General features: G+C 40.2%; 1 protein-coding gene across 9 annotated transcripts in view; it reads left to right on the top strand.

Moving 5' to 3' along the window:
• The window catches only part of ADGRG6 (adhesion G protein-coupled receptor G6), a 99,111-nt gene that overhangs the window by 11,001 nt on the left and 61,082 nt on the right, over window positions 1-27,028 (top strand). For 8 of the 9 annotated variants that reach the window (XM_083434788.1, XM_083434782.1, XM_083434786.1 and 5 more), the window contains exons 3-4: window positions 22,189-22,518; window positions 25,086-25,706. In XM_083434788.1, coding sequence (XP_083290914.1) covers window positions 22,189-22,518; window positions 25,086-25,706 — 951 coding nt within the window. Of the gene's footprint in view, window positions 1-22,114; window positions 22,519-25,085; window positions 25,707-27,028 lie in introns of all 9 variants that reach the window. The other variant, XM_083434789.1, reaches the window with a different exon arrangement.

Below are 27,028 nucleotides of genomic sequence, written 5' to 3'. Positions count from 1 at the left end.
CAAGCTATAGATAGCATAAAAGCTAGTGTGCCAGGAGAGCTAAAATTAACAGCAAGTCATGCCAAATACCTGCATGAAAAGCAAGGTCTTCCCAGAGCTTCATCAGAGCGAGGTGGACCTCCCTGTACAGGAAATCCCAAAGCTTCAATAGAATAATTTAACACACAATTTCAAGGACTGCATGTTACTACAGTTAATTTACTCTTATCTTTATCAAGCTGTTGTGTGGCACACAAATCTCAACAGGTGTGTGCTTTCTGGCATTCTTAAATCATGTACCTTAAGTAAAAGCCAAAGATCCTATCTGTGAGTGAGTGGCAAATAAGTAAGTGCTCGTTTTTCATCCTTGGGTTACAAAGGCAGAACAAAATCACTGCAATTCCAAATACGGTGCTAAGAAGAACGGAATGTTTATATAGCATTGTTACCAGTGCTTTGTGAAAATTATCTCATCATATCATCAGGGTGTGTATGGGCATGGTTCTGATTCAGCAAGACTTGTTCCTCCATATGCCTGGTATTTCTATCTTTAATAATGCAGACTGCCAGTTTTCTTGAAATAGACACCAAGCTAACTGGCCTGTAAATTCCAGAATATCATCAGTATCTCTTTTTAAAAACTTTTTAAAAACTTATGTTAACATTGCCTGCTTTACAGTCCTCATGTACAGAGGCAGATTTTAGAGACAAGTTACATTTTTTTGTTAGAAGATCAGTAATTTCTCATTTGAGTACTTTAGGAACTCTTGGGTTTGTACCATTGGACCCAGTGATTTGTCAGTTTTTAATGAGTCAAAATGTTCTGGGAGAGTTTCACGTTTAGGGTCAAAATTATTCCAAAACCAGAATTAATAAGTACTGTTCAACATGGACTCTGCAAACACGTATAATGTCTAACTGTGTCTAATGGGAAAACGTATTAAAATTTGGGTTGTAACGTAGGGGTATAATTGGTCCTAAATATTAAGAAAAGTAAGTAATGTTTCTCAACACAAAATAGTGTGTTTTCACCCTGTGTGCTCCTTTCTCATGAAATGGAAAGAAATATTAATTTATTTCATAAAATTTATTTGCGAAAGGGGGGTTGTATGTTTATAGGTCAGATCCAACAGGACAGGTTTTTTAAAAAATAATAATAATAATAATTATGCATAAACACAAAGTGGGAGCAGAGTTTAACTTGACCCTGAGCCCATCAAGGCTTAGTTGTGGTCTGGAGCCTGCTTTCAATAACATTCCACAGCTTTGGAATAGACAAAGCGGTTATAAAGAAAACTTCTAGGATTGGGTGAATTGAGTTGCCCTCATTTTCATGTTCTGATCATGACAAAGAGGTAAAATTTCTAGATCTCCAAAGTAACTGTGCTCCAGTTTATCATGGAACTGATGAGGGGTTGGCATTCCTCAACTTAAAATTAAGTGGCACATGGGACATGGTGAAGGACTATAATATCCAGATTATACCTACACTTCCATTAGATCCTTCCATTTTGGCTAGTCCACCATCTTGGTCACTGTAAGATACGAATAGATTTTAAAACAACAATTCATTAAAAGTGCAGATTTTTAGGTGTATGTTTACTTGCTACTGTTCCCGCCCCCCCCCCATGGTTTTTGAAAGACAAAGGTAGGGTTTTTCAGAGAATCAGTGCTGTGATGAGAAGGAAATGGAACACAAATTTCAGTTGCTTTCTTTCCTTTCCCTATATTTGTCATATAAAGTGCTCTGACAAATAATTTTTACAGACTGGAAACTACAGGTCTGTAGAAAGATAGGAATTCAGTTAATTTAGTAATGAACAATGGAATATGATCATAGTGTTCCTGGGATGTTTTTCCCCTTTGTTTATTAACTCAGCTTGAGATGAGTGTTCAGGCTAGCTGCTGCAGTACTCCTTGAACAGAGTTGGTTTTGTTCAAATGCTAGAGCCCTGACCGTTCAGTGTTCCTATTCCCCTAATTAATGGTGCAGTGACAGGCTCATGCTATCAGACTGAAGTCATCTTTTATCATAAAGTGATTATTAGGTGCAGAAAAGAGCTCATGGCTTAAGTTATCACAAAGGAATGTGTGGCAAATGACAAGATCCTTAGTGCTTCCTTTGTATAAGGTTATAGAAGATGGAAGGGGAGCCTGTTCCAGATGTGGGAAAGTTAGTTACTGAATTTGTTTATTTCTTTAAATGTTCAGATATAAAATTTCATTTGTAAAATGCAAGTTGATGTACTTGTAAAGATATCCTGGCTATCATCCTAAAGACTGTGGATTTCAAATCAAGGTTCACTCCCTCCATTGTATACCCCTCCCCCTATGCATGATGTTGCTACATCACTGCCTCTTATTCAAAAGGCAAAGAACAGAAACTGCTTTGTGTTAGAACGAATTTAGGTAACCATTTCCCCCACTGTATAGCATTTTTAATGGAAATATCTCAGTCTTGAAAGTGGGTTTAACATAAGCTTGGCTGCCCCAGCATATGCATCCTTCAAGACTCCAAACGAGATTTCCAGAAACATAGTGGGAATAGCACTGTGATATACATACCTGAAACTAAGTCCATAGGGACTTAGCTCAGTTGGTTAGAGCATGGTGCTGATAATGCCAAGGTTGCAGGTTTGATCCCCGTCTGGGACAGCTGCATATTCCTGCATTGCAGGGGGTTGGACTAGATGATCAGGGTCCCTTCCAATTCTATGATTCTATGAAACTGCTATTCACAAACATGGTATGTATCTCCACCAAAAAGATGCTGGTGTGTGGGACTAGATGATCCTCAGGGTCCCTTCCAACTCTGCCGTTCTATGATTCTATGATTCTATGAAACTGCTATTCACAAACATGGTATGTATCTCTACCAAGAAGATGCTGGTGTGTGTGTGTGTGTGTGTGTAAACCTTATTACAAAGTACCTGAATAAGGTCAGTACTCATGAAATAAGAGGTGTCTTCTTATGGATTGAGAACTGGTTAAGACATAGGAAGCATAAATTAGGAATAAATGGATAGTTCTCCCTATGGAGGGATGTAAAAAGTGGAGTCCTCCAATTACCAGTATTGAGATGTGTGCTTTTTAACTTGTACATAAACTACCTAGATTTAGGGGTAAGCAGCAAGGTACCAAGTTTGCTGATGAAACCAAATTGCTTAGGGTCATTAGAACACAAAGGCATTTGTGAGGAGATATCTCCAAATAGGATGATTTGGCAGTAAAATGGTAAATGATCTTCAATGTATGCTGTAAAGTGACACAAACGGGGCAAAAAAATCCCACAACCTAATTTCAGGTGTAAACTAATGGAGTCTTGGCTGACAGTGACTGACCAGGAGCAAGACCATAGGGTCATAGTGGATAGTTCAATGAAGACATAAACTATGTGTGTGGGGCAGCTGTGAAAAAGATGAGTTCCATGTTGGGGATCATCAGGAAAATAAAACTGTCAATATCTTAATGCCTGTATACCACAGTTGGAAGACAGTGTATTGTTTGTGTCACCTTTACTCAAAAATGAAAGTGCTGAGGTGGAAATGGTTCTGTCGACCAAAGCATAGTTTGAGTTAGCACAGCTATGCTTTGATAGACATTCCCAATTTACAGTTCAGAAAAGGGCAACCAAAATGGCCAAGCTCCCCTATGAGGAAAGGTTACAACATTTTGGATTTTGTAGATTAAATAAAAGATTGAGTAAGAGGAGGAAAGAAGGAGGGATGTCCAATTATTCATAGTGTAGAGAAAGTAGGTGGAGAAAAGTTTTCTCGTAACGCCAGAACTTGTGGACATCCAATGGAGCTGAATGTTGGAGGGTTCAGCACAGACAAAATAAAGTATTTCTTCACAGAGCATGTAACTATAGAATTCAGTTCCACAAGAGAAAGTGATGGCCACCAACTTGGGTGGCTTTCAAAAGATGGTTGGACAAATTCATGGGTGGGTGGGGAATCAATGACTAGTTGCCATAATGGCTGTGTTCTACTGTTGGAGGCAGTATGCCTCTGAATGCCAGTTCCTTGGAATCATAAGCAAAAAGCGCACTGCTACACTCAGATCCTTCCTGCAGGCTTCCTATAGGTATCCGGTTGGCCATTGCGAGAAATGGATGCTGGATTAGATGGGTCTTTTGTTTGATCCAGCAATACGCTTCTGGTGTACATGGAGGGAAGATTTCTAGGAACCCTCATGGAGCTAAATAGTTTGAGGCAGATTTTAGAATTGATGTTCCAGAAATGGCTCCAGAACTTGCAGACTGTTGCTTCATTACCACAAATGCTGCAATGCAGTTAAAGCCACAGATAACTTGGGCAACAGGAAGTCAGTTTTATGCAATAATACTTGAATAGACGAATATGTAATAATGTCTGTTTCTGAATTCGCCTGTATTAGTGTTGATGTTTGTATCCGTGAGACTTGTTCTTGCTGAACTGAGCTCGCTTAGTGACCAGGACTGGTCTCTCTTAAGCTCACAGGGTTGTTGTGAAAATAAAAATCGGTGGTTCAATTTTATAACATAATGGATGTGATATTTTTTGAAATAAACCTGGGTATTAGGTAATTGGACATAGGATTTTAGTCTATGTATATGTTCACTTTGTATAAAAGAATATAGTTAAGAGACTGATCTGCGGTGTATATAAAAGCAGCAACAACTGGAAGTACAGATTAATATCAGGCAGCTGGGGTTGGGGCTCTGGGATAATTTGTTCACAGAATCCTTGGAATAACGCTGCTGCCCACAGGTTGGGAACCACTGCATTGGGGCATAAGCAACACAGTTTTGTTTTTCCATTAAGATAAACAACAGTGCAATCCTAAACATGCATTTTCAGAAGCAAGTCTTGTTAAATTCATTGGGGGTTTACACCTAGATAAATGGGATTAGGATTGGAGCCTAAGCAAGAAAAATAAGGTATGATGCAATCCTTATAGTGTCTATATTATTACAAAATATATACATTGCTGTTGTGCTTTTTTATGCTTCCTGACACAAACACTATAAACATTGGGGATGAAAGAAAATGTAGTATGCCCTGAATTTGTAATCTTTATTATTATTATTTTTCCCAGTTCCCAATATTTTTGAACAGGACGTGGTTAGGGCATAGTATAAACAAATAAATAATGTTGGGCCAAAGCCAGGTTATATTGCAAAATAAAGTTAGTTAATACAATTGAAAGTTTGTTTCTTTTATTCTGGCACCTCCAGTGCAGCTGTTTTGCAGAAACTGATTGCTTAACTGCAGCCAGCCAGTGAACTTAGAAAAGTGGTGAAATCCTTCATACCTTCCCTCTAAAACTCTGCTCTTCCTTCTTCCTCTCTTAATCTTCAGTCCGTACCCCATTTACTTGGGAGTAAGCTCCACTGAATTCAGTAGGACTTCTGAGTAGGCTTGCTCTGTGAGGCTCTTTCACTGCCTTTCTTCAGTATTTCCTGCTTGGGATCTTCTCCTGCTTTCACTCAGCCAGTTTGACCCCTCCTTCATTTTTGCTTTACTGGTCAGTCCAGCACAAGCAGGCTTCCTATGGTGCACATGCCTGACAGTCATTCTATTGCATCTGTTAGTCTGAAAGCATTTATATACAGTGGTACCCAGGGTTAAATACTTAATTCATTCCGGAGGTCCGTTCTTAACCTGAAACTGTTCTTAACCTGAAGCACCACTTTAGCTAATGGGGCTTCCTCCTGCTGCCACGCCGCTGGAGCACAATTTCTGTTCTCATCTTGAAACAAAATTCTTAACCTGAGGTACTATTTCTGGGTTAGCCGAGTCTGTAACCTGAAACGTCTGTAACCCGAGGTACCACTGTACTGCTTAATATCTTTCAACTCTCTAAGCAGTGTACAGTGTAAAAACAAACCATTTATCATTAAAACAAAATAACAGCCTTAAGCCAGTAAAACAGTGCCCCCCCCCCAAAAATAGGTGCTGGTACTGGCCATGAAGTTGTTACAGTAATTGCCACACTTTTTAACAACATCAAAAAAGAGGTGTCGGTACTGTGTACCCTTGAGTACCCCCTGGAAAAAAGCACTGGGGTCGCCCCCTATGATATTCTGTAAGCTGTGGTGCCACAAGAATTTTCCCACAGGCTGCTTTTCAAGTAAGCTGGTCCTGAGTTGCTTAGGGCTTTATATGTTAACAACAAGGTCTTGAACATGGCCCAGTAGCTGACTGGTAGCCAGTGCAGTTCCCTCAGACCAGGTCTAATTTGTGTGTCTAGGTGTGTCCATATTTTTTTCATGGCTCACACCCAGGCAGCAGTAGTCACCCAGCTGACTGTAGCTGTCTACACCAGGCCCTGGGACCAGACAGTGAGGTTGGGCTAAGGCCAGTGAGAGACCCCTCGTAGGTTCCTGAGCTCTTTTGAATGGTTGGTCACTGCTGCGGTGATAATGATAGGGTCTACTGCTGATTACATGTTTTTGTTCTTGATAGTTTTATTGGTTTTACTAGTTGTTTGTTCATTTTGTTGTACAGTATTTTATTTTTGGTTGCTTAAATACTGTTGTTACCCACACTGGGATTGATATAAAGGGCAAGATATAAATAAATGCTGATCCAGCCAGAGGACATTTGTAGTTTATGTCGAAGTAACACGACACTACTGGGTCAGAAACGTTGGAGGACCCCCTTCCAAACCTTTAAAGGGCTTGGTTTTTTGTTTTTGTTTTACTGTTGTATTGCTATTCAGTTTTCATACTGTGAAGGGCTTAGAGGATTTGAGAAGAAAAACTTGAGCATACTTGGCAGTGAAATGTGCTGCCTCTTCTGTTCTGCAGGTTATTGTGATCTCTTTAGTCACATTGCTTGAAAAGAGAAGGGATTTTCAAAGTCTGCTTTTCATCTGTGTAATCATCATGTCATAGGATGACAGTGAAGTTGGGTTTAAGCAATGATTTAACTCCCTTTTTGCGAAAGACGTAAAAGGACAAGTCCCATTGGGGACTTTGGTATCAAATGTTTTTATTCAGTTCTGTTAAGGCGAAATAACAGCCGTCCTAAATAAATTCCAATATTGTATTGGCCATGTTTTCTGCTGAGATCTGCATCGTCCAGTGGTTTCAGTGGGGCTGATATTGGCTTAGAAGCTCTGTTAATGAGGCCAAAAATAAGAATGGGGATTTGTTTTCTTTCCGTATTTGCTTGACAAGTGTGTTTCTCCAGCTGAATCTGGGGATGTACAAATTAACTTTCTAGTTCCTCTAATCTTTACTTCCTTCAAAGTAAACTTTAAAGGGTTCTACTGTCCCCCATTCAGTAATTCTCACAGCCAATAAAGCAATAAATTGAGTCTGGTTAACCATCCATGTTGTTACTTACCCATCCATGTATAATCTGGATGTTTTTAATCCAAGCTCAATGAGAGAGGGAGAGAGAAATGTTTTCTTGGACATCAATTATTTTTGTTCACATTGTGGCGAAAGATTTATTGTCGCTTTACAATCAATTTACTGTGGTGTGCTGGCTCCCAGTGATAGTAGTTCTGCTGTCTAGGCCAAATTCTAATCTTGGATACATAGTGTGGAATGCTTCTTATCTTAAATAATCAGCTACTGCTTTTGTTCACTCCAGATGCATGAAATGCTCCATGGACATCTTGTACCCAGCAGGAAGCAAACCACATTACCAAATAAAATAAAAGTCTTAATGATTCATCAATTTAACTTCTTTTTTCATTAGCCTTGTTTATGGTATCGGTTTCAAGGAATTTGCTTTAAAGGATAGCATGAGACTGATTGTGTTTATCACTAATTCTGTCAAAAGAGAAAGTAAAATCTTGTTCAAGTAGATATTATTTTGTATTAATCACAAGAATCACTTTCATATGGGCCTAATGCATTGCATGACAAATGGGCTCACAGTAATTGATCCATTGTAGCATGTTGACATTTAGTTTGTCTCGTAAAAATTAAGTAACTCTTTCTCTCATTTGTTGCTCATTCACCATTGCTGTGTCCTCTGCTTTAGGAGAATGATTAATTTGGATTACTTTTGTTATCTGCCTGCCTGCTTTTGTTATCTGCCTACCACAATTTACACTTATTGGGGATAGTAAATGTTATAATTTTAAATTACATTTCATTGTACCAATTTCCAAAGATGTTAGCTGTATTGAGCTGTAGCAAAAACAGTGTCTTGTGGCACCCTAAATAATTTGTTATGGCATGTTTCCCTAGACGAGAGTATATATATATATCCGATGAAATAATAAAATAATAAACCTTTATTGTCACTACACCACCCCCAATACACTCAGTCTTGTTCACGCTCTGTGTGCTTGTCGGAAGTCAATTGCACCACAATTTTTTTCCATTCAGCAGCCCAACAGCCCACGGATAAAAACTGTTCTTTAACCATGAGGTCCATGAAAACTTGATCTGTCATATTAAATGTGTAGTCATTTTCTTGTTTTTAAATGATCTATTCTATTTTTAAATATTCTCCCCCCCCCCCATTCATCTTTTTGGATGCTACTAGATAATTACTAAAGGGGATATTGGGAAGTAGCACCAGAAATGAAGTAATGATAGGATGGCTTTTTACACTACATTTTGATAGAAAATTGACCTCAGAAGATTGTGAACTGCATAAAGAGTTTATGCAGACTTAAGTGAATGGCAGAGTGCGTGGAGCTTATGTACAGATATTTGTGTGTTCTAGTAAGCTCCAAAATAAATAAATACTTTGCACAATATGGTACTTTTGATGTGAAGGTATTCATCCAGATGAAAGAGCCTAGTTACAAAGCTAGGATGTAATGCCAAGCTTTTCTGCTTCCTCAACACCTTTCATTCCAACATCTTCCAAAAGAGTGAGGTTTGTAATTCCACTTCATATTTGAGGCAATAATTTCCTTTAGATCTAAGGATTCTCTCTAAGCAATTATCATGTGATTTAACACATGCATAGGATGTGGTTCTCAAATACGAGGAGAACTGAGATATTAAGAATACTGTATCTTGAAAATACAGGTTACCCTCTTAATGTTACTACTTTATAAGCTATAACATTGCCTCCTGTTTGGGGATGCACAGCATTAACAGTCTGCTAAGATCTGAATAAGGAGAGGCTATGACTGTTCTGAACCAGAGCATGGATGCAGTGGGGGGTTGGATGGGGACCAATAAACTGATGCCAAATCCTGGTAAGGTGGAAACTGAGTGAGGGGTTTCAGGGTCCATGGATTTGGGAGTTTACCACTTCTGGACAGGATTATGCTCCTTCTAAATCAGCAGCTATGCAGTTTTGAGGTGCGCATACACCCATCTTTGTCAGTGGAGACCCTGTGGTGAGGAGAACCTAGTTTTGGTATGCCAACTACACCCTTCCCTGGACAGGGAGAGCTTTGCTGCTGTATCCATGCACTCATAGCCTCACAGTTGGATTACACAAGTCCTCTATATGGGGCTTCCATTGAAACTGGTCTGTAAGATGTTGGCCTAAACCAACTTGAGTATAAACAGTTATTTATCTATTGCATCAAAATGGTAAACCCTTTGTCTACTATATTTTGTCTGGAAGAGCAACTTGTAGAACAGGACAAACCCTCCAAGTGTTCCTATTTTCCAGGGACAGTCCCAGATTCTGATTTGATCCTGGAATGTCCCGCTTTTCCTTAGGATGTCCCTATTTTCATTGGAGAAATGTTGGAGAGTATGCAGTTAGACAACCCCTGAGCTAAGGCGATACAACCTTTAGAAGACATCTGAAGGTAGCCCTGTACAGTGGTACTTCTGTTTGCGAACGCCTCTGGTTGCGCATGCTGCGGGTTACGAGCTCCGGTAACCTGGCAGTAGCCGCTCCCCATTGCGAACTTTGCCCCAGGATATGAGCGCAAATCGCATGCCAGAGGCATGCTTTCACTAATGGGTTACAAGCCTCAGGTTACAAGCGGTTTCTGGTTACTAATGGACCTCCGGAACAGATTCCGTTTGTAACCAGAGGTACCACTGTATAGGGAAGTGGGTTTTTAAAATGTTTAATGCTTTATTATGTCTTTATATATGTTGGAAACCGCCCAGAGTGGCTGGGGCAACCCAGTCAAATGGGCAGGTTATAAATCATAATATGATTACTATTATTATCATGGAATAGGATGTTCCTATTTTCATCAGAGAAATGCTGGAGGGTATACAGAGAGATACCCACTGTTCCCTGAGTGGACTGCCAGCTAGTGCTGCTGATTGGATTTATAGGCTCTGTTACATGTGTGAATCAATGAGTTATACCTGTTGTCTCAGGGGCCATACAGAAACTGACTCTGAATCCCAGGGGATTTCAACAGAGTTTAAGTGGCATTCATCACTCGCTTATAATTAATGTACATACATTCCATATGTATGCGTCTCACTGTAAATGCAGATCAGCCAGAAATTTAAGAAATGTAATATTTCTCAAAGGTTCCTAAATAAACTGACAAACACACTAATCAACTGCCCAGTTTTTCAAACAGATAAGGCCTTTCATGATTGGGGGATTGTAGAAATAATGCTGGGGCAGTGGCACCAGTAGTAAATTCTGATCCTGTACATTGTGTTAAAGTTCAAGATAAGGAGCAATGCAGTAAATTAAAAACATAGTTTTAAAACAATTTGTTCAGTTGGCTTCATTAACAAAAACGGCATTAAAAACGTTTTAAGTCACTTCCCAACTCTCTTCAAGAATCTCTGTTGCACTTGTCATCCGGCTTCATAAATCTTTTCAAGCCTCTTTAAAGTATGTCTCCAGAGATAACAAAATGCCATTTTCCTGTCTGTATTACTTTTAAATACATAATCATGAAAGAGATTTCCTTTTGGCTAATGTGCTTGGTTTGGTTTCAGAAATTGTAAAGCGAGTCAGTCATAAAGCCCAGGCAGTTACAGAGGGTAATTTAAAGTGCATCAACAGGTCAGACATTTAAACAAGCCCATTTGTAATAGCATGTTTTTTCCTCTGCACCTTATGTAACTTAATTGTTTGGGATTTTTGGCAATAGGAAGTTGCTTTTTCCTTTCTCTTTTTTTTAGGAATACTAAATCCAACATGAAGTCCACTTTTTATTTCTGACTTAAAATATTGCATGTGTTCAGGGAAACTTTTGTAGCATTTCCTATTTCTTTTGTACGGCTTTACAAATTTCCTACGTTTTCATATCACATATGATAATAATGAATGGGGTGGCTGACGTGGAAGTGGAACCATCTTTCCTGGAATACTTATTGACAGGGGGGGGAAAGAAACCCTACTTGTCAAAACCAACGTTAAGGAAGTCACTTTTACAGTGGGTGCCTCACTTCCTAAATATATGCAAGGGAGATATCTATCTATCTGCTTGGAAGTAAATATATCCTACACACTGGCATGGAAGGTGATAACATACATGATGACTACGTAAAACATTATTGCATATTCTCATATTTCATTACATTATTCTTATCACTTGTCATCCTTTTGTTGAACCCATCAGGTTGGAGATGTGGGTAAGACACACCTGGAGAAAAGTCAGGGCATATCAAGGAAGTGTGCAGAGCTTTCTTCTCTCCCTTGTCTCTGTTATAATGGTCTAGCTCCACTGGCCAAAAGGAGAAAGTGGAGAAGCTGAGAGCCAAGAGATAGATTCACTGAATACTATTATAATCCTGGAATTTATAGGCGTAGGATGAGGGTTGACCTGGAAACTAGGCTAGAGGGCCAATTCCCGCACCGTCCATGCCAAATCTGGATGTCTGGAACCTCCATTGACAACTTGGATAAAGTTTGACCTTACTGTGCAATCTATTATTGTATGGAATATTTTTTCCAAGAGAAGTGGTGGAATCCCCTTTTCGTAAAATTGTTCAGAAATAGATTGGAAAAAGTTCTGCTAGGGAAAATTCTACGATGGGATGGATGAAGCAATTTTAATAGCTTTCACCCTTCTTTTTTTAAATAAATGTATTAATAAAAAAGCCTACGTCCAAAAGGTTGCTAAAGCCAGTGTAGAAATTTCAGATACTTTCTGTGTGTTTTGAAGCAGCTAAGGGGAAGGACTGTAGTTTAGTGGGAGTGCATTTGCTTTGCATACAGTTCAATCCTCTGCATAGCCAGCTAAATATGTGAGAAACACCTGTCTGAAACCCTGGAGACCCACTGCTGTTCAATGTAGACAATATTGAACTTGATGAACCAATGGTCTGACTCAATATAAGGCAGTTTCCTATGTTTTTATGTTCCTAAAATGCATAGATATCCAAAATAAACCTTTTTTAAAAGAAGTCAAAACACAGTTTTGACCTTCAGATTCCTCCCCTTCCTCACATTCCTTAGACTCAGTCTGGTTATGAATTCTATGAGACAGTTGCATGTCCTTGTAAATTAATCTATTAATATGTGAATACAGTGGTACCTCGGGTTACAGATGCTTCAGGTTACAGACGCTTCAGGTTAAAGACTCTGCTAACCCAGAAATAGTACTTTGGGTTAAGAACTTTGCTTCAGGATGAGAACAGAAATCGCACAGTGGCAGCAGGAGGCCCCATTAGCTAAAGTGGTACCTCAGGTTAAGAACAGTTTCAGGTTAAGAAGGGACCTCCAGAACGAATTAAGTTCTTAACCCGAGGTACCACTGTACCTGTGTGGGTTCTGAATTTGATAATTGAGGTTCAATTTCAACTCATCATGACTGATGCCTTTCCTTTAATAATATATCTCTCTTTACTCCTGTAGGGAAAAGTGTAGTGGATTCTGCATCTATAGGCACAGATGTAGAATGGGTTTATTGGATATCTTCATACACCTCATGGTGCTGTAGAGTTGACATAGGTTTTATCATGATTGGTGGGGCAGATGGGGCTTGTTAACCTGGGAAGGTGACCTACGTAGGAGAAGGAAAATTCTGATCCTTAATCTCTGCTGCCTTGTGGCTATACTCATTCATGAGAGAGGCTTTGGGAGTAAACCCCGAGGAAAAACCCATACCCGCTGCCTGATGGGACACCTTTGGGAGAAGAAAAGGCTAAGGAGTAAACCTTACACAAATCCAGAGTAAGAGCCTCTAAGACGGTTGGTTGAATGGCGTCTTGTATGCCGCCTTCTGGCAACTTCTGCAGCAAAGCTGGTGCCAAATTTATTGCAGCCCAGGACCTCCATACACATTACCCAGGCTTGCACCTTGGGGTACTCCTAACGCTGCAAAAACTACATTGGAGGCAGCAGTTGCGAGTTACCAGTCTGCAGCCACAGCAGGTGCTGTGATTCTCCAAGTGTTTGACTTCAGCCCTGGAGGCACACTCCACTGTCCTTTGAAACAGAGGAATGCCAACAAATTGCTGTATTTGCTTTTCTTGTGTGCTGCTGGTCTTACAGTAAAATTATGCTGCAAGACCATCTCAACATACTCCTTGAGCTATCCACAAGAGACCACACTATTCAACTGGTAATCTAAGACTGATCTATGTATTTTGCCAGAGGAGTTGGGTGTGAAGAACAGAATATTTATTTATTTAGTAAGTAAGTACGTACGTACGTATGTACGTACGTGCATACTTTGGAAGAAGTAACTGCACTACTTTGCAGTGGACTGAATTTGTGGATAAAGAGGAGCTATGAGCCAGAACTTACCATAATGTTCACTGGCCCCTATTCAGCAAAACACTGCTAGGTTGCAGCTTTTTATAATGTATTTCAGTCTACTGACTTTTAGTTATTTTATAAAAATGAAACTAAAGTCAGTGCTAGCAAGTCAGTCTTGTTACTTGTATAAGCTTCTTGCAAAATTGCCAATGAAAATATTCTAAAGTTACATTGGGCGTAGCACAGGATTTTCACACTACCCCTTCCTCTGGGGGAAATCCACAACTTTGCTTTCAGTGTGACCTCTTCACAAATTGTGTATTGAGCCAGTCAATGTGTTTAGCTTCTACTTGAATTTTCACTGGCATGAAACCAAAGTACCAAGGGGAAACAGGCAGGGCAGGGCCCCAACCCTGGCTCTGAAAATATTTTCTCCTTTTATATCTGTTTCCTGAACTTACTAAAGGTATAACTGGTTAATTGTTAGGCTTTTGAACAAGTATAGATCTTCTATAATCATGGCAAGCATTTGCAACCCTTTTATAGACAGTGGTACCTCGGGTTAAGAACTTAATTCGTTCTGGAGGTCCGTTCTTAACCTGAAACTGTTCTTAACCTGAGGTACCACTTTAGCTAATGGGGCCTCCTGCTGCCGCTGCATGGCCACCACGCGATTTCTGTTCTCATACTGAAGCAAAGTTCTTAACCTGAGGTACTATTTCCAGGTTAGTGGAGTCTGTAACCTGAAGCATCTGTAACCCGAGGTACCATGGTACCCTACATAGGGTATATGTATTTTTCAAGAAAATCCGTCTTTGGCGGATGCTGAACTGGTGGCTCCCTCACATTTTTTCCAATCTCCCAGTGGTAGAAGCAGGGTGCATTACAAGGGTGCAGGGGGAGGTAAAAGAGGTAGAGGACTCTGGAGCCACGGGCGGGGGGGGGGGGGGGACAGCAGCCCGGCTGTGAAAGCAGGGAGCAGTTGGCTCCTCCTGTCAGCCAGAGATCTCCTCATGAATAATAGTCTGCATGTGAATAAGGATCTGCTCCTGTGTAGAAGTCTACTTACAAGTAAGGCAAGGGAGGCAGCAAGCAGCCTTGGCTGGAGAGCACAAAGAAGGTGAAAGCCAATGCTGAGCTCTGTGGTTCTTCCTGGTTACAGACAGGATTCCAAATGAACCAAAGGCCTACCCACTTTCCTCACAGTGATTATTATTGGCAGAAATACGGTCTGAATCACTAGAAATATATATAGATATACTCTGATGATTTGTTCTCAGGTTTAGAAATAGTATTGACGCCAAGTATTGGCTCTTCTGTGCAACTCCATAATACATTAAGAGCAGGCTGAAACCCTGCATAAATTCCAACTGGGCTGCAATAACAAAACATGGCATATGAAATGAAGAAGGTGTGAAAAAGTAGTGAAGAGAGGGCAAGGGCCAAGTCAGGTAAGAAACAAAACTTCTAATGGTCATATCAATAATTTCCACCACAGTTTGACTCTTGCTACCATTTCAGTTCTTATTATACTTGCTGAATTATAGCCACCCAAGCCATACTCATAGTAGTTATTTAAGCTCATTGAATTCAGTGGGTCTGTTCTGGGTATGACCAACCTTGGCCACCTAGGGTGTATATAAATTACAAGTCTCTTGTTTTTAAGGTAAGACATTTTTGTGTTTAGCTTTTTCTAATAAGGCAAAAAAGTCTGTTGCCCTATTGCAAGTAACAACATTTCTTTCTTCTATGGATCAAAGAACCTGGGATTAATTAGAAAAATGAGAGGCTCAGTGGGTCCAGCCTTCCTGGGAGCCAAGCCCTCTGTCCTTTTTTATATTCTTTGGGTAGACAACTGGAAAGAGATGGCTGCGCTGACTGGTGATACCTAGTTTGAATTAAACTTTGCAAAATGGACAAAATGATTTGATTTGATTTGTGTGTTAGTTATCTTGAAAATTGTTATGAGTAACTCTGAAAACAAAACTTCCCAAATAGATCTGATTAAAAACTATAGCTGTGTATACACTGTATCTTTAGAGCACATTTTCCCCCACAAATAATTATGGGAGCTGTAGTTCACCCCTCACAGAGTTACAGTTCCCAGCAGCACTTAACAAACTACAGGGCCCAGAATTCTCTCTGAGTAAAATAATATGCTTCTAATGTGCTTTAAAGTTATAATGTGTACACACAGCATTAATATTCTTTGTAAATGTCACATATAACTATGTGCATATCCATTTTGAGAGCCACACCTTCTGCTGGAGAGCCTAGAAGTGTGGCTTTATGCATTTACACTGTGTCAAGTTTTGGTCTGCTAAGCACAGTTTCTTCCTAGTACTATTGGGGGGTGGGGAGGAATTGTTGATTTTAAATAGAAGCAGAACTGTGTCCCATTTTTGCCTCAAGTTACTTTCATGTAAAATTTAATCTATGTATTCATTTCTCACTTCTAAGTCTTTAAAAATGACATGGTATTGGGACAATTAAGTTCTGTTTTTCACCGAAAAATTGAGCCAGGAGATTTTAGCCGACAATTCTTTTAACACTGTAATTTGGTTTCTTCTCCCAGTCATAATTGCATTGCTAACAATAGTAGAAATTTTTTTTTGTCAGCAAAGCATTTATTTTGGGTTAGCACTATACAAATCAAAATTAAGATTCATTGTGGCATCTACAATGATACTAAACATAAGAGAACGTAACTATCAATCTCTCAGGAGGTCTTTTGACTGATTCACTCACTCTTATGTGCACCAAACAGTTCAACCATAGGACGAATTCTCTCTAAGAGACAGAGTATCAACAAATGAAGACGTAAAGCAAGCTGATAGGGCTGGAGATATAATGCTTTCTTTGTTATCTGGCATTAGTGGCCAAAACCCAGTGGTTGCGTAATTTGTATGAGAGCACAATCCTGTCTTTCATCGAATTATAAAAGGTTTTGGTAGGCTTGTGCACTATTTCTGGTCTAGGATAGGAAGGCTTCATATGCTCCCTGGTTATGGGAGTATTATTTTGCAGATAAGGTGAAGGGTAGCAACTCATAATGCAACTGAAGCTTAAACTAAGGTTTAAAAGCTTCTAAAAGTGCATCAAGGGGGCTGTGTGTCCAATTGGTGCTCATGTACAAGCAGAAGGCCTTTTGATTCAGCGTGAGGCATCTGCTAACAGAAGGGGAGAAGGGGCTGCAAGGTGGGCAAGGAAATTCAGCAAAAATTGCCTCCCTGTCTCGTCGGTTAGTGGGTGCCTCAATTAGCACAACAGTGCTGGTAGGACAAATTGAAATTTGCCCAAGATAAATAAATAGAAAAATGGCAGCGTTTGGAGCTGGAATAGTACAGAGAGGTAGAAAATTATTTTCTTACCACTCATGGCATGAGTGGACTCTTGTTTGGAACTTGTGCTTATGCGTTTATGTGTTGGTAGGTTTAAGGGAAATATGGTTTTAATGGCATGGAATGATTTCATTCTTACATTGCTACTGGATTATTTAAGCATGGCACAATTAAAGGAAAGGTTACCCTGTTTGAAGAAAAAAACTGTGCAGAATTTGAGGAGGGGTTGGAGAAAAGAGAAACTACCATGTGCCTTGATAACATAGTATTATCTTTAAGTGCTGTATGGAATCTCCATCTTCCAGCTGTTTTCAGAAAAGCAGTGCCTTAGGGGCTGTTTTGTGGAAGTAACCAACCTATGTACTCTTACTAAAATAAGGACTGTTTTTACCTATTTATTGTGCATGTCTCAGATGTTGTACATATTCCCTGAGATCCCACTTCGTTGAGGGGGATATCTTAGAATAATAGAATTGTAGAGTTGGAATGACCCCAAGGGTCATTTAGTCCAACCCCTTGCAATGCAGGAATCTCAGTCTTATTTCCCTTGTACTGAAGTGATATTTGTGTCCCTGACAAAATGGGTTATATGTTACAATTGTTTTGTGAATACCTCCAAAAAGTGTTAGGAAGAGTTTTGTTTTGTTTTTTTCAAGAGCTTCCCCCTGCCCAACTCATCTTATTCATGTGTCTTCAGATTTTTTTTACCATTAAGTTTTGGGAAGCTAAGCACTCGCCTGTGCTCAAATGGCTATTCACCTGCCTAATAAAAGGTGAACTTTGGTGAGGTTGCCTTTGTCATTTCCTTTGAAATGAGGCTGCATTTTAATGTTTTAATGCTGTATTTTAATCTTGTTTTTAAGTTTTATTTCAGTCAATTTGTTTTATATTGGTTGTTAGCCGCCCTGAGCCCGGTCTTGGCTGGGGAGGGCGGGGTATAAATAAAATTTATTATTATTATTATTCTGTGGAGACAAGGCATTGCACCATAATTACTGACTGGCATACATAGGATTACTGCCCTAGAATAAAATTGGGATACATCTTTTTTTAATTAGGCCAAATGGCCATTGCATTTTCTGAAATCAGGAGGAGATTAGCACATTGCAGTCTTGCATTTTCTCTCCCACCCACAGTTCTAAAAATGAGGCAGTGATGAGGTTTGCCCTGGACTGTGTGCCTGACACACTGTAACTTCTTTTCGTGATCTCTATTTGTGTCTTATATAGAAAAAGAAGTGTTTTGTTTGTCCTGTAGTCAGTCCAGGCCACATACATCATGGTGGTTTGGCTCCTTCTCTTGTTTGTCTGCAGGTGTGTCTTCCGCTGCCCTTATTCATCCACTTGTTGGGAGTCCTAAATTTAGAAATGCATCTGACCTGTGGTTTCAGCATTTACACTGCAGAGCATATATCACCACTTAAATCTAGAAAGTTAAAGTGACATGAAATTTACTTTTAATAGCTCAACCTAATGTCTCTTGGCACCAGAATTTGTCTTAGTTTCTCATACCGAATCCTTATGCTGGAAAGACAGATGCAAACAATTCCTTCAATTTCTCTGCAATCTCTTTTCCATCTTCAGCACACTTTTGACTCATTTGTTGTCCAAAGGTATAACCACCTCCCTAGTTGGTTTCCTGCTTCGAATGTATGTACATTTTTTTTGTTCTTTATGTTTTTAGTGATGTGTAGTTTAGATTATTTTTTCATGATTCATATTTTGCGCTTGCATTAATAAAACTGCTAGCACATTTGCAAAGATACACAGGGTACTGTATGGTTTCAAATTGGTGTTTTGAGATTCCTGCATTGCAGGGGGCATTGCAGTCTACATTGTAGCTGAGCTCCTATTATTGTGGTTTTGAACAATTTCCAGGATTATGGAAAGAATTTACCCTCTTCGTTTTCCTTTCAACTTTTTTTTTAACCAGCCCCTCATTTTTGGAAGTTTCGTCTATTGAAGTCAAATGTGACACACTCAAACTTTCTCGGGAATTGTCCATAAGACATATGTTGCATTTTGTAGCTCAATGTTTACTGTTCTTAATCAGTTCAACAACACTTAACATCATGCACCAGGTCTGGGGTGCCACTCTGGTTGGTTCCATGAGCAGCTGTTCAAATGAACCATTATTTAGGGCGTTGTGTACACATGCACCTAGTCTGTATGATGGTAATTGAAACCACTCATTATTATAGCACTTCCTCCTTAAGGTGACTCTTTGATTTCTTCCTCCAACTCAAGATTGATTGGGCATTTTTGGTCAGAGGGATGATAGCGCGTCCTGAATGCTGGAGGAGCCTGCCCTTTGTAGGATTTCTAACTTCCTGAACTCTATATTCACTCCTTTTAAGGAGGACAGCAGCAAAAGCAGAGCAATTTTTACCTGCTCTGCACTTGTCCCAGCTGCTCCTCCTCTCCTGCCTCTGTTCAGGGTCCACTGTTTTTGATCACAAAGCAGAAGCAGATCCCCCCCCCCCGACTGAAGCATCATTTTCCCTGTTGACTTTGGAAAAGGGTCTTAAGAAAGTGAGGAATCAGTGTTGTAATTTGCTTGTTAAACCAACTTTAAGGCAAATGTAAAATCTGTCAGAAGCAGGACAACGTGTTACCCTTCTGCAAGCATTCAATTTAGTAGAGATGTATACTTAGAACAATACATTCATGCACAATTCCACCAAAATGAGTAGAATGCTCTGTGTGTGTGTGTAATTAGGGCCTAACTTTTAAGGTTTTTCCATCTCTGGAAAATCTGGCCTAATACTAACCAGTGGTGATGGAAAAAAAGGAGTGTGGGAGTTGAAAGTCACACTCTGAAGTCTGTTCTCATATGGTTTTTTGACCATGAGTGTAATGAATTTGTTCAGAATGTGTTTCCATCTCAGAAACCCTTGCAAAATTTCACTTGTTTCTTCAGTATGCACAGCTCCAAGCTTGCTCGATCAAATAAGATTACAATCTATTTCTCTGCTGTGTTGGTAAAACACACACGTTTACATATTTATTCTTCACTGTGGTCAAATGTTTGAAAACAGAATGTTTGCTACTTAAGGTGGAGACTATGCCAAAAAGTTAGTATGTAAAAAATAGAAAGTTCCTTGTCGAGAACTTTGAGCTAAACACTTATTCCATGAGATTGGTGCATGGGTGTGTGTGTATGTTGTAACTATTTAACATCGCACTGCAGCATATTCTATCCCTCTGGAGTGTGTGTGTGTGTGGAGAGAGAGAGAGAGAGAGAGAGAGAGTGTTAAACATTTCCACAAAATTAAACACTTTCACTCAACTTTATCTATTGGGGAAATACTATGTTGTTTAGTTGCTTGGCACTCTACTTTAAATGCATTTGCTTGGAAATACCACATAGAGGCGAATCGTGTTTTCTTTGCTACATGCTATGCAGAACATAAAATTAGACACGTGGAGTTTTCCAATAGTATTGCAAAGGGAGCCATAAGACATTAAGAACATAAGGGGCAACGTGCTAGATCAGGCCAAGGCCCATTTAGTCCAGAATGTTCACAGTGACCAGCCAGATGCCTGTGGGAAGCAGGGCCTGAGCGCAAGTGCACTTGTGATCTCCAGGAAATGGTATTCTGAGGCATACTGCTTCTGATAGTGGAGGTACAACATGGTCATCTTGGTTAGCTGCTGTTAAAAAGCCTTTTTCTCCATGAATTTGTCTAAATCCATTTTAAAGCCACCCAAAGCCATCACTACTTCTTGTAGTAATGAATGCCGTAATTTAACTATCTGCATCCAACTTGCTGGACGTTCTTCCAACAAGGAGATATGGCTAAGCTGCTGAGCTGCACCAAAGTTTTAGTGAATGAGCCCCTTTGTTTCCTGTCCTGTTAATGTCAGCTTTAACTCTGGAGAGGTTTAAGCACTTAAGATCTCAAGGGTTGCTTCAGTTCACAGAAGGGACTCCTTTAGAGCAATGTCATTTTTTCATTTTGTCTTTGAGCAGTTAATCGACATGCCACAAGTCAAACCACTTTTGGAATGCCCCTTGCTTTCAAAACCAGCTTGCCATGGGGCAATTGGTGAGGGTCTTCTCTTGGAAAAGAAAAAAAACACACAAGTCTCTTGGGCTTATGAAACTAGTTCCATTGTTTGCTTGAGGAACTTGCATGTGTCCAGAGACCCAAACAGAATTGATTAATTTCACAATTACTCTCTTGTCTCTAAACAGATATAATTATGTAGGCCAAAAGATATGTGGCTTGCATGACTAAAGGCTTTGGATTACGATGGCTCTATTTAGTTACAGTACTATGATGCACTCCATGCTACAGTGCTATAACACACTCTATGTGGAGCTGACTTCGAAAACCATTTGAAAACTACAATTGGTTTGAAATTCAATTGCCAGGTTATTAGCTTGCACCTGCAGGTTAGAGCATATAAACACATACATTATCTTGCCAATCTTTGAAATCTCAGTTCAAAGTGCTGTGTTTCCCTGCCCCACCTCGCTTTAAAGCTCTAAATAGCCTAGAACTAGAATACCTCAACAGCAACCTTCATCTCAAACCAGAGAAAAATGTTAAGATCAACATTCTGCCCTGGGCTTCTTTGGAGGAAGGACGGGATATATGTTTCATAAACATGTTCATTCTGCTGTTGGATATGTGTATAAGGCAGACAGGCCCTTCTCCATAGTGACACCAAGACTGTGCAAAGCCCTCCTCAGGGCAGTTAGTTTGGTTCACTTTGCTAATGCTTTTGTTTCAACAAGCCAGGATGAGTTGTTTTGAGATTATTGTGAGGTTGACTATATTACATGGTGGCTGTTACCTGCATTTTTAATTTATATTGGTTTTGTTACTGCCAAAATTTTGAAATCTTAAACAAGCTTTCCTTTAACATGATGCTCTCTTTTTGTGTTGTTGACACTTTGATGGGGCTTTTGAAATACAAAAACAGGGTATAAGGGGAAAAAATGGGAACTGGTTATAAAAATGGAAATAAACCAGTTGACAAGCATGCTTTTTCTTAAAATGATTGAGGTACAAAAAAAGAATATTTTATTGAAAATGATTTAAATCAAGTTTTCTATTGATGATTCAAATCACCTTACTTTAAAATTGTCTACTCTGGTTTGTGCCATTCATGTGCAGCCTAGTAGTGTGTGGAACTGCATACATCCAAGAAGCAGCTTCCATGTATGAAGGTTTTTATGTAAAGGGGACCAATTTATGTTAGCAAAATATGGAAAATGCTGTCTAGTAGTCATTCATAGGTACGCACCTTAAATTCTCCTGTTCTTAAATTGTATCTTACATCTTACATTTTTCTTTTTTGTTTCTTCCATAGCTCTTGGGTGTTCTGAGTGTCGTATGGTGCTGTCTAGCCCTACAGGAATTTTTACCTCCCCCTGCTTCCCTAGTGTCTACCCTAACAGTCAAGCATGCAAGTGGACCATCAGGGCTCCTTCTGGATTCATCATTCAGATAACATTTGTTGATTTTGAGATTGAAGAAGCTCCCAACTGCATTTATGACTTTTTAACAATAGGAGACAAAAAAGTTTGCGGTGTCACTGCCAAAGGTTTATCATTTAACTCAACTGGAAATGAAATGATTGTAACTTTTACAAGTGACTTCAGTATCCAAAAAAAAGGTTTCAATGCCAGCTATACCCGAGGTAGGTGTATGTAAGACATTTTAAAATTTATTTCTTGTCTCTGCCTGTAAACCTTCCGAATTTATGTTGGAAGTGTGCCTTTGAGGTTTGGACTTGAAGATGCACATCTGTGCTGAAACCTAGAAGCACAATTTTGACATGTTGCAGAGCAGAGAGCCGCCTGCACCTTATCCTAATCCGCTCCTCCTACGGAGTTTACTGTCCTATAAGTGTGCATAGGGTTGCAGTGTTAGTGATTTTGCAAGCATTCTCTAATAAAAAGATTACCCAGTTTTTATGTTAAAAGTAGCTGTGGGAAGCTAATGTATTTGTCTTTTTAAGAAGCCCCCCCCCCCCCCTGTCTGGACCTCATGCAAAACAGTAAAACTGAAATGTTTTCCTTAAACCCCATAGGAAGGCATAATGAACTCTGGACATTCCCACGATGCTTCATTATGCAAGTTACACCTTGGTACATCTAGGTCAGTATTGGCTATGCTAGATAGGTTTCCCAGCCCTGCCTGCAGATGGCAGGGATTAAACCTGGGGCCATTTCCATTCAGGACATGTGTTCTAGCACTAAGCCCATTACAGAGTTCCCCATTACATAGTACGTTAGAAGTAGTGGGAAGTTAGCATTTGGGAACAGGAGGATTGCAAACTGTTGAGAGCTAAGGGTGAAAGGCAATTGTGAGACTATTAAAGTAATTGCGTTCCTTTCTTGGAAGCAAGCCCATTGCGCTCAGTGGAACTTGCTTCTGTATAGACATGCATGTTTACACTGTAAATCTCCTAATCTTGTACCTGTTAGCTTCCATTTCATTGTCCTTTGCAGCTTTTCAAGGTAAGTTGGAATACGGTCCCTTCTCAGAACATTTGAAATAAAAATACTATATTGAAATACGGGTAGAAATGCTAGTGAATATATATATTTTATATCTGTATAGCAATTTATATAGTCTGTCTGTGCATGGTAGCCAATAGAAGAAGTACCAACAGATTAAGATACTGACATATTAGGCGAACAAGAGGAAACCCTGCTCTTAATACTGGCACTGGTATGCTTGCCTTTTCCTGCTTGGTGATGCAATTTTTGCCCTTTCTCTCTTGGTGAGCTGTTGTTGCAACTCACTGTTAGCACCAGGTTGCCACTGTTATAGAACAGAGTTATTCAGATTTGTTACAAATCTACTAAGTGTAGTGTTATTTTTTCCGGACTCCTGAAACAACATAGACCTTGAGTGTTTAACCCAGTGGGCAACTATACTAACAAAATGCCCTTCAACATGGTAGATGGGTGAGAGGAGATTCCTTCACCATTTCCCTTCTAGTTCTAGAGCTCATAATTTAAACTGCCATCCTTGTTCACGGGGCTAAGGTCATTGTTCTGTGCTGGAAAGACATCATACAGATATAGGCAGTAGAGCTCAAACCAGTCTTGGAGAACTGGACTTTCCGTTGCCCTCATTCTGCCCAGAGTAGCAGCCTACAGACCACATGGTGAGGGATTGAATGGGTGTTGCTACTCCTCTAAGTAAAGATGCAAAGACCTGTGAATGTAGAATACATGGCATGTTTGTTATTAAGGAAATGTGAACAGATTTATTCAACTTAAATTCTAAAGTTTGGAAACAAAGGCCTTTTATTTCCAAATTAACTCGCTGAAAAAGACCTATGACATTCATTTATTCAGTGTTAAGCAGTTACTCAAAACAAACCTTTCAGGAATAGTACTCAGGGGAAAACAAAATCTTGTTTCATGTTACTGGTCTACTTCATTGTCTAACATAGTGGTTCCCAACCTTTTTTTGGCCCTGCCCCACCTAAGCATCTCTAAAATCCTGATGCCGCCCCCCCCATGACATATAATTATTATTATTCAAAAATAGAACTATTCATGTGGAGGAAGCCTAAAAGGCCATTAAGGTAAAGGTAAAGGTACCCCTGCCCGTACGGGCCAGTCTTGCCAGACTCTAGGGTTGTGCGCTCATCTCACTCTATAGGCCGGGAGCCAGCGCTGTCCGCAGACACTTCCGGGTCACGTGGCCAGCGTGACAAGCTGCATCTGGCGAGCCAGCGCAGCACACGGAACGCCGTTTACCTTCCCGCTGGTAAGCGGTCCCTATTTATCTACTTGCACCTGGAGGTGCTTTCGAACTGCTAGGTTGGCAGGCGCTGGGACCGAACGACGGGAGCGCACCCCGCCGCGGGGATTCAAACCGCCGACCATGCAATCGGCAAGTCCTAGGCGCTGAGGTTTTACCCACAGCGCCACCCGCGTCCTTGGGCCATTAACTTGGTCTAAACATTCTCAAATTGCCCCTCTGTGAGAACCACGGGTCTAATATAAACAGGTAAAAATACTAAGTAGTTTTGCAAATGATTGGTTTGCAGTTTTGTAGGAATAGGAGCCAATTACCATGTTATATTCACAATTTAAGATATCCTAGTAGCTGATTATAGTAGCTGTTGAATTTACTTTGAATTTGCTTCTAATCTGATGCATTTGCTTGTTATTTATAAGAGAAAATGTGTCAACATGAGCGTCAATAATAGTAAATGAAGCAAATTTTCTTGTCATTTTCTAGTTGCTGTGTCTTTGAGGAATCAAAAAGTTATCATCCCACAAGCCCTGAATGTTGATTCTGTGTCTGTGGCAAATTCCATCCAAGTACCAGAACTGAATCAGTTCACACTGTGCTTTGAAGCAAAAGAGAACAGCAGTGAAAGCAGTGAATGGAAGGTTTTCTCCTATGGTGACTCTTCTACAGAATTCCTTGGTTTTGGGAGGACAAAAAATGGCCACTTCATATCTATCTCAGGCATCGAATGCATTTTAGATGATCCACTTGACAACAATCCTGATAGATACTTCTTCGCAGAAACGTTTGAGCAGCTTTGCATTATATGGGATAGCTTCTCAGGCACTGTAGGTATCAGTGTCAAACACACGTACAGAACAGTATCCTGTTCAAATACTAATGGGAAGGTCATTCCTGGTAATGGGAAGTTGGTTCTGGGCTCTAATAGAAATGATATAAATCCTCTCAATGGGGACATTTACAACTTCCGGCTTTGGAATTTTACAATGAGTTCCCAGATACTCTTTAACCTCAGCTGCGATGTCAAGGGCAACATTGTAGACTGGGAAAATGACTTTTGGAGCATCCCAACATCATCATTAAAAGCAGAGAACAACCTGAGTTGTGGTAAGCATCTTTTATTTCATTTTTCCTCTGGCATAGCTGTGAAGGTGTCACATGTCAGAAAGAAGCTGTGTTTGTGATGAAAGTGAGCTTGGTTTCCCAGAAGGAAACCTCACCTTTCCTAGGCTTGTCAACTCATCTCATAAAATATGTATTTTGCTTCTGGGTATGTTTGTTCTTTTGGTGCATTCAGAGTCACATTGTGATGTCTAGATTGAGCTCAGGCATTTTAAAAGATGGCTAGCAAGATTTGCTAAATGATAGTGTTCATTTGACTGTATTATACAAGCCAGACTGAATAAATGTATTACCTTTGGTGTGGGACATGTCATGTAGTTTGTCCACCTTTGGCCCCTATCCTGCACTCATTTCTCACTTGTGGCTCCTAGAAGCTGTAAGCATATGACAGCGGCCGCACCACACGAACAGCTTCAATTGGCTGGCTAAACCAGTTGAGGGTAGCCAATGGGTCTCAAACCCTTGGTGAGTTAGGGATGCACGCAAAGGCAGGGTCCAGTGGATTGAGCGGATAAGACCAATAGGTGGTCCATTGGTCCAAGAAGGCAGTTTCTGCATGTGCTGTAGGTGGAAGTGAGGGGCAGATGGGTTTCATTAACCTAGGAAGGTAGCCTATCCAGGAGAAGGAAAAGTCTGATCCTAAATCTCCACTGCCTTATGAGATATCTTTAGGAAAATAAATGGGGCAGTCTTGTCATCTGGGCAGCCCTGGATGTCCATACAAATTGTCCGGGCTTGCACCCCGGGGAGGTCACTTCAGTGCTGCTAACACAGCAGTTTGACGTCACCCTCAGAGGCACACTCCATTGTCTCTTGAGACAGAAGGATGCCAACCATTCTCTAATCTCTCTCCCTAGATGCATGTCCTTAAACTAAACAAGATATAATAAAGAAAAGCGAAGGTCTGAAAGTGGGGTGTAGTGGCTAGTGTGTCGGACTAGGACCTGGGAGACCAGTATTCAAATCCCCGCTCAGCTATAAAACTCACTAGATGATATTGGGCCAGTCACCACCTCTCAGCCTAATTGATCTCACAAGGTTGTTCTGAGGATAACATGGGGAGAGGGAGTACCATGTACAGCACACTGAACTCCCTGGAGGAAAGGTGGGATCTTACTATAATAACAAAAATCTTTGCAAGCATGGAGGGGAGTCATAACCAAAGCATTGTGACTTTACCCAACAGAGCAGTTGTGTGCATCTTTAACATGTTCTTTCCCCATTCACATAAAAAGCATGAATGGGGGTCTATTTTTTACACCCAAATGAGTGCATAGAGGAGGGGAGCAAAAGTTGCTCCTCTGCTG

This window comes from Podarcis tiliguerta (genome assembly GCF_965153285.1).
Source record: "Podarcis tiliguerta genome assembly, chromosome: 3".
Taxonomy (NCBI): domain Eukaryota; kingdom Metazoa; phylum Chordata; class Lepidosauria; order Squamata; family Lacertidae; genus Podarcis; species Podarcis tiliguerta.
The sequence above is the reverse complement of the archived record's forward strand: the minus strand, read 5'-3'. Positions and strand labels throughout refer to the sequence as shown.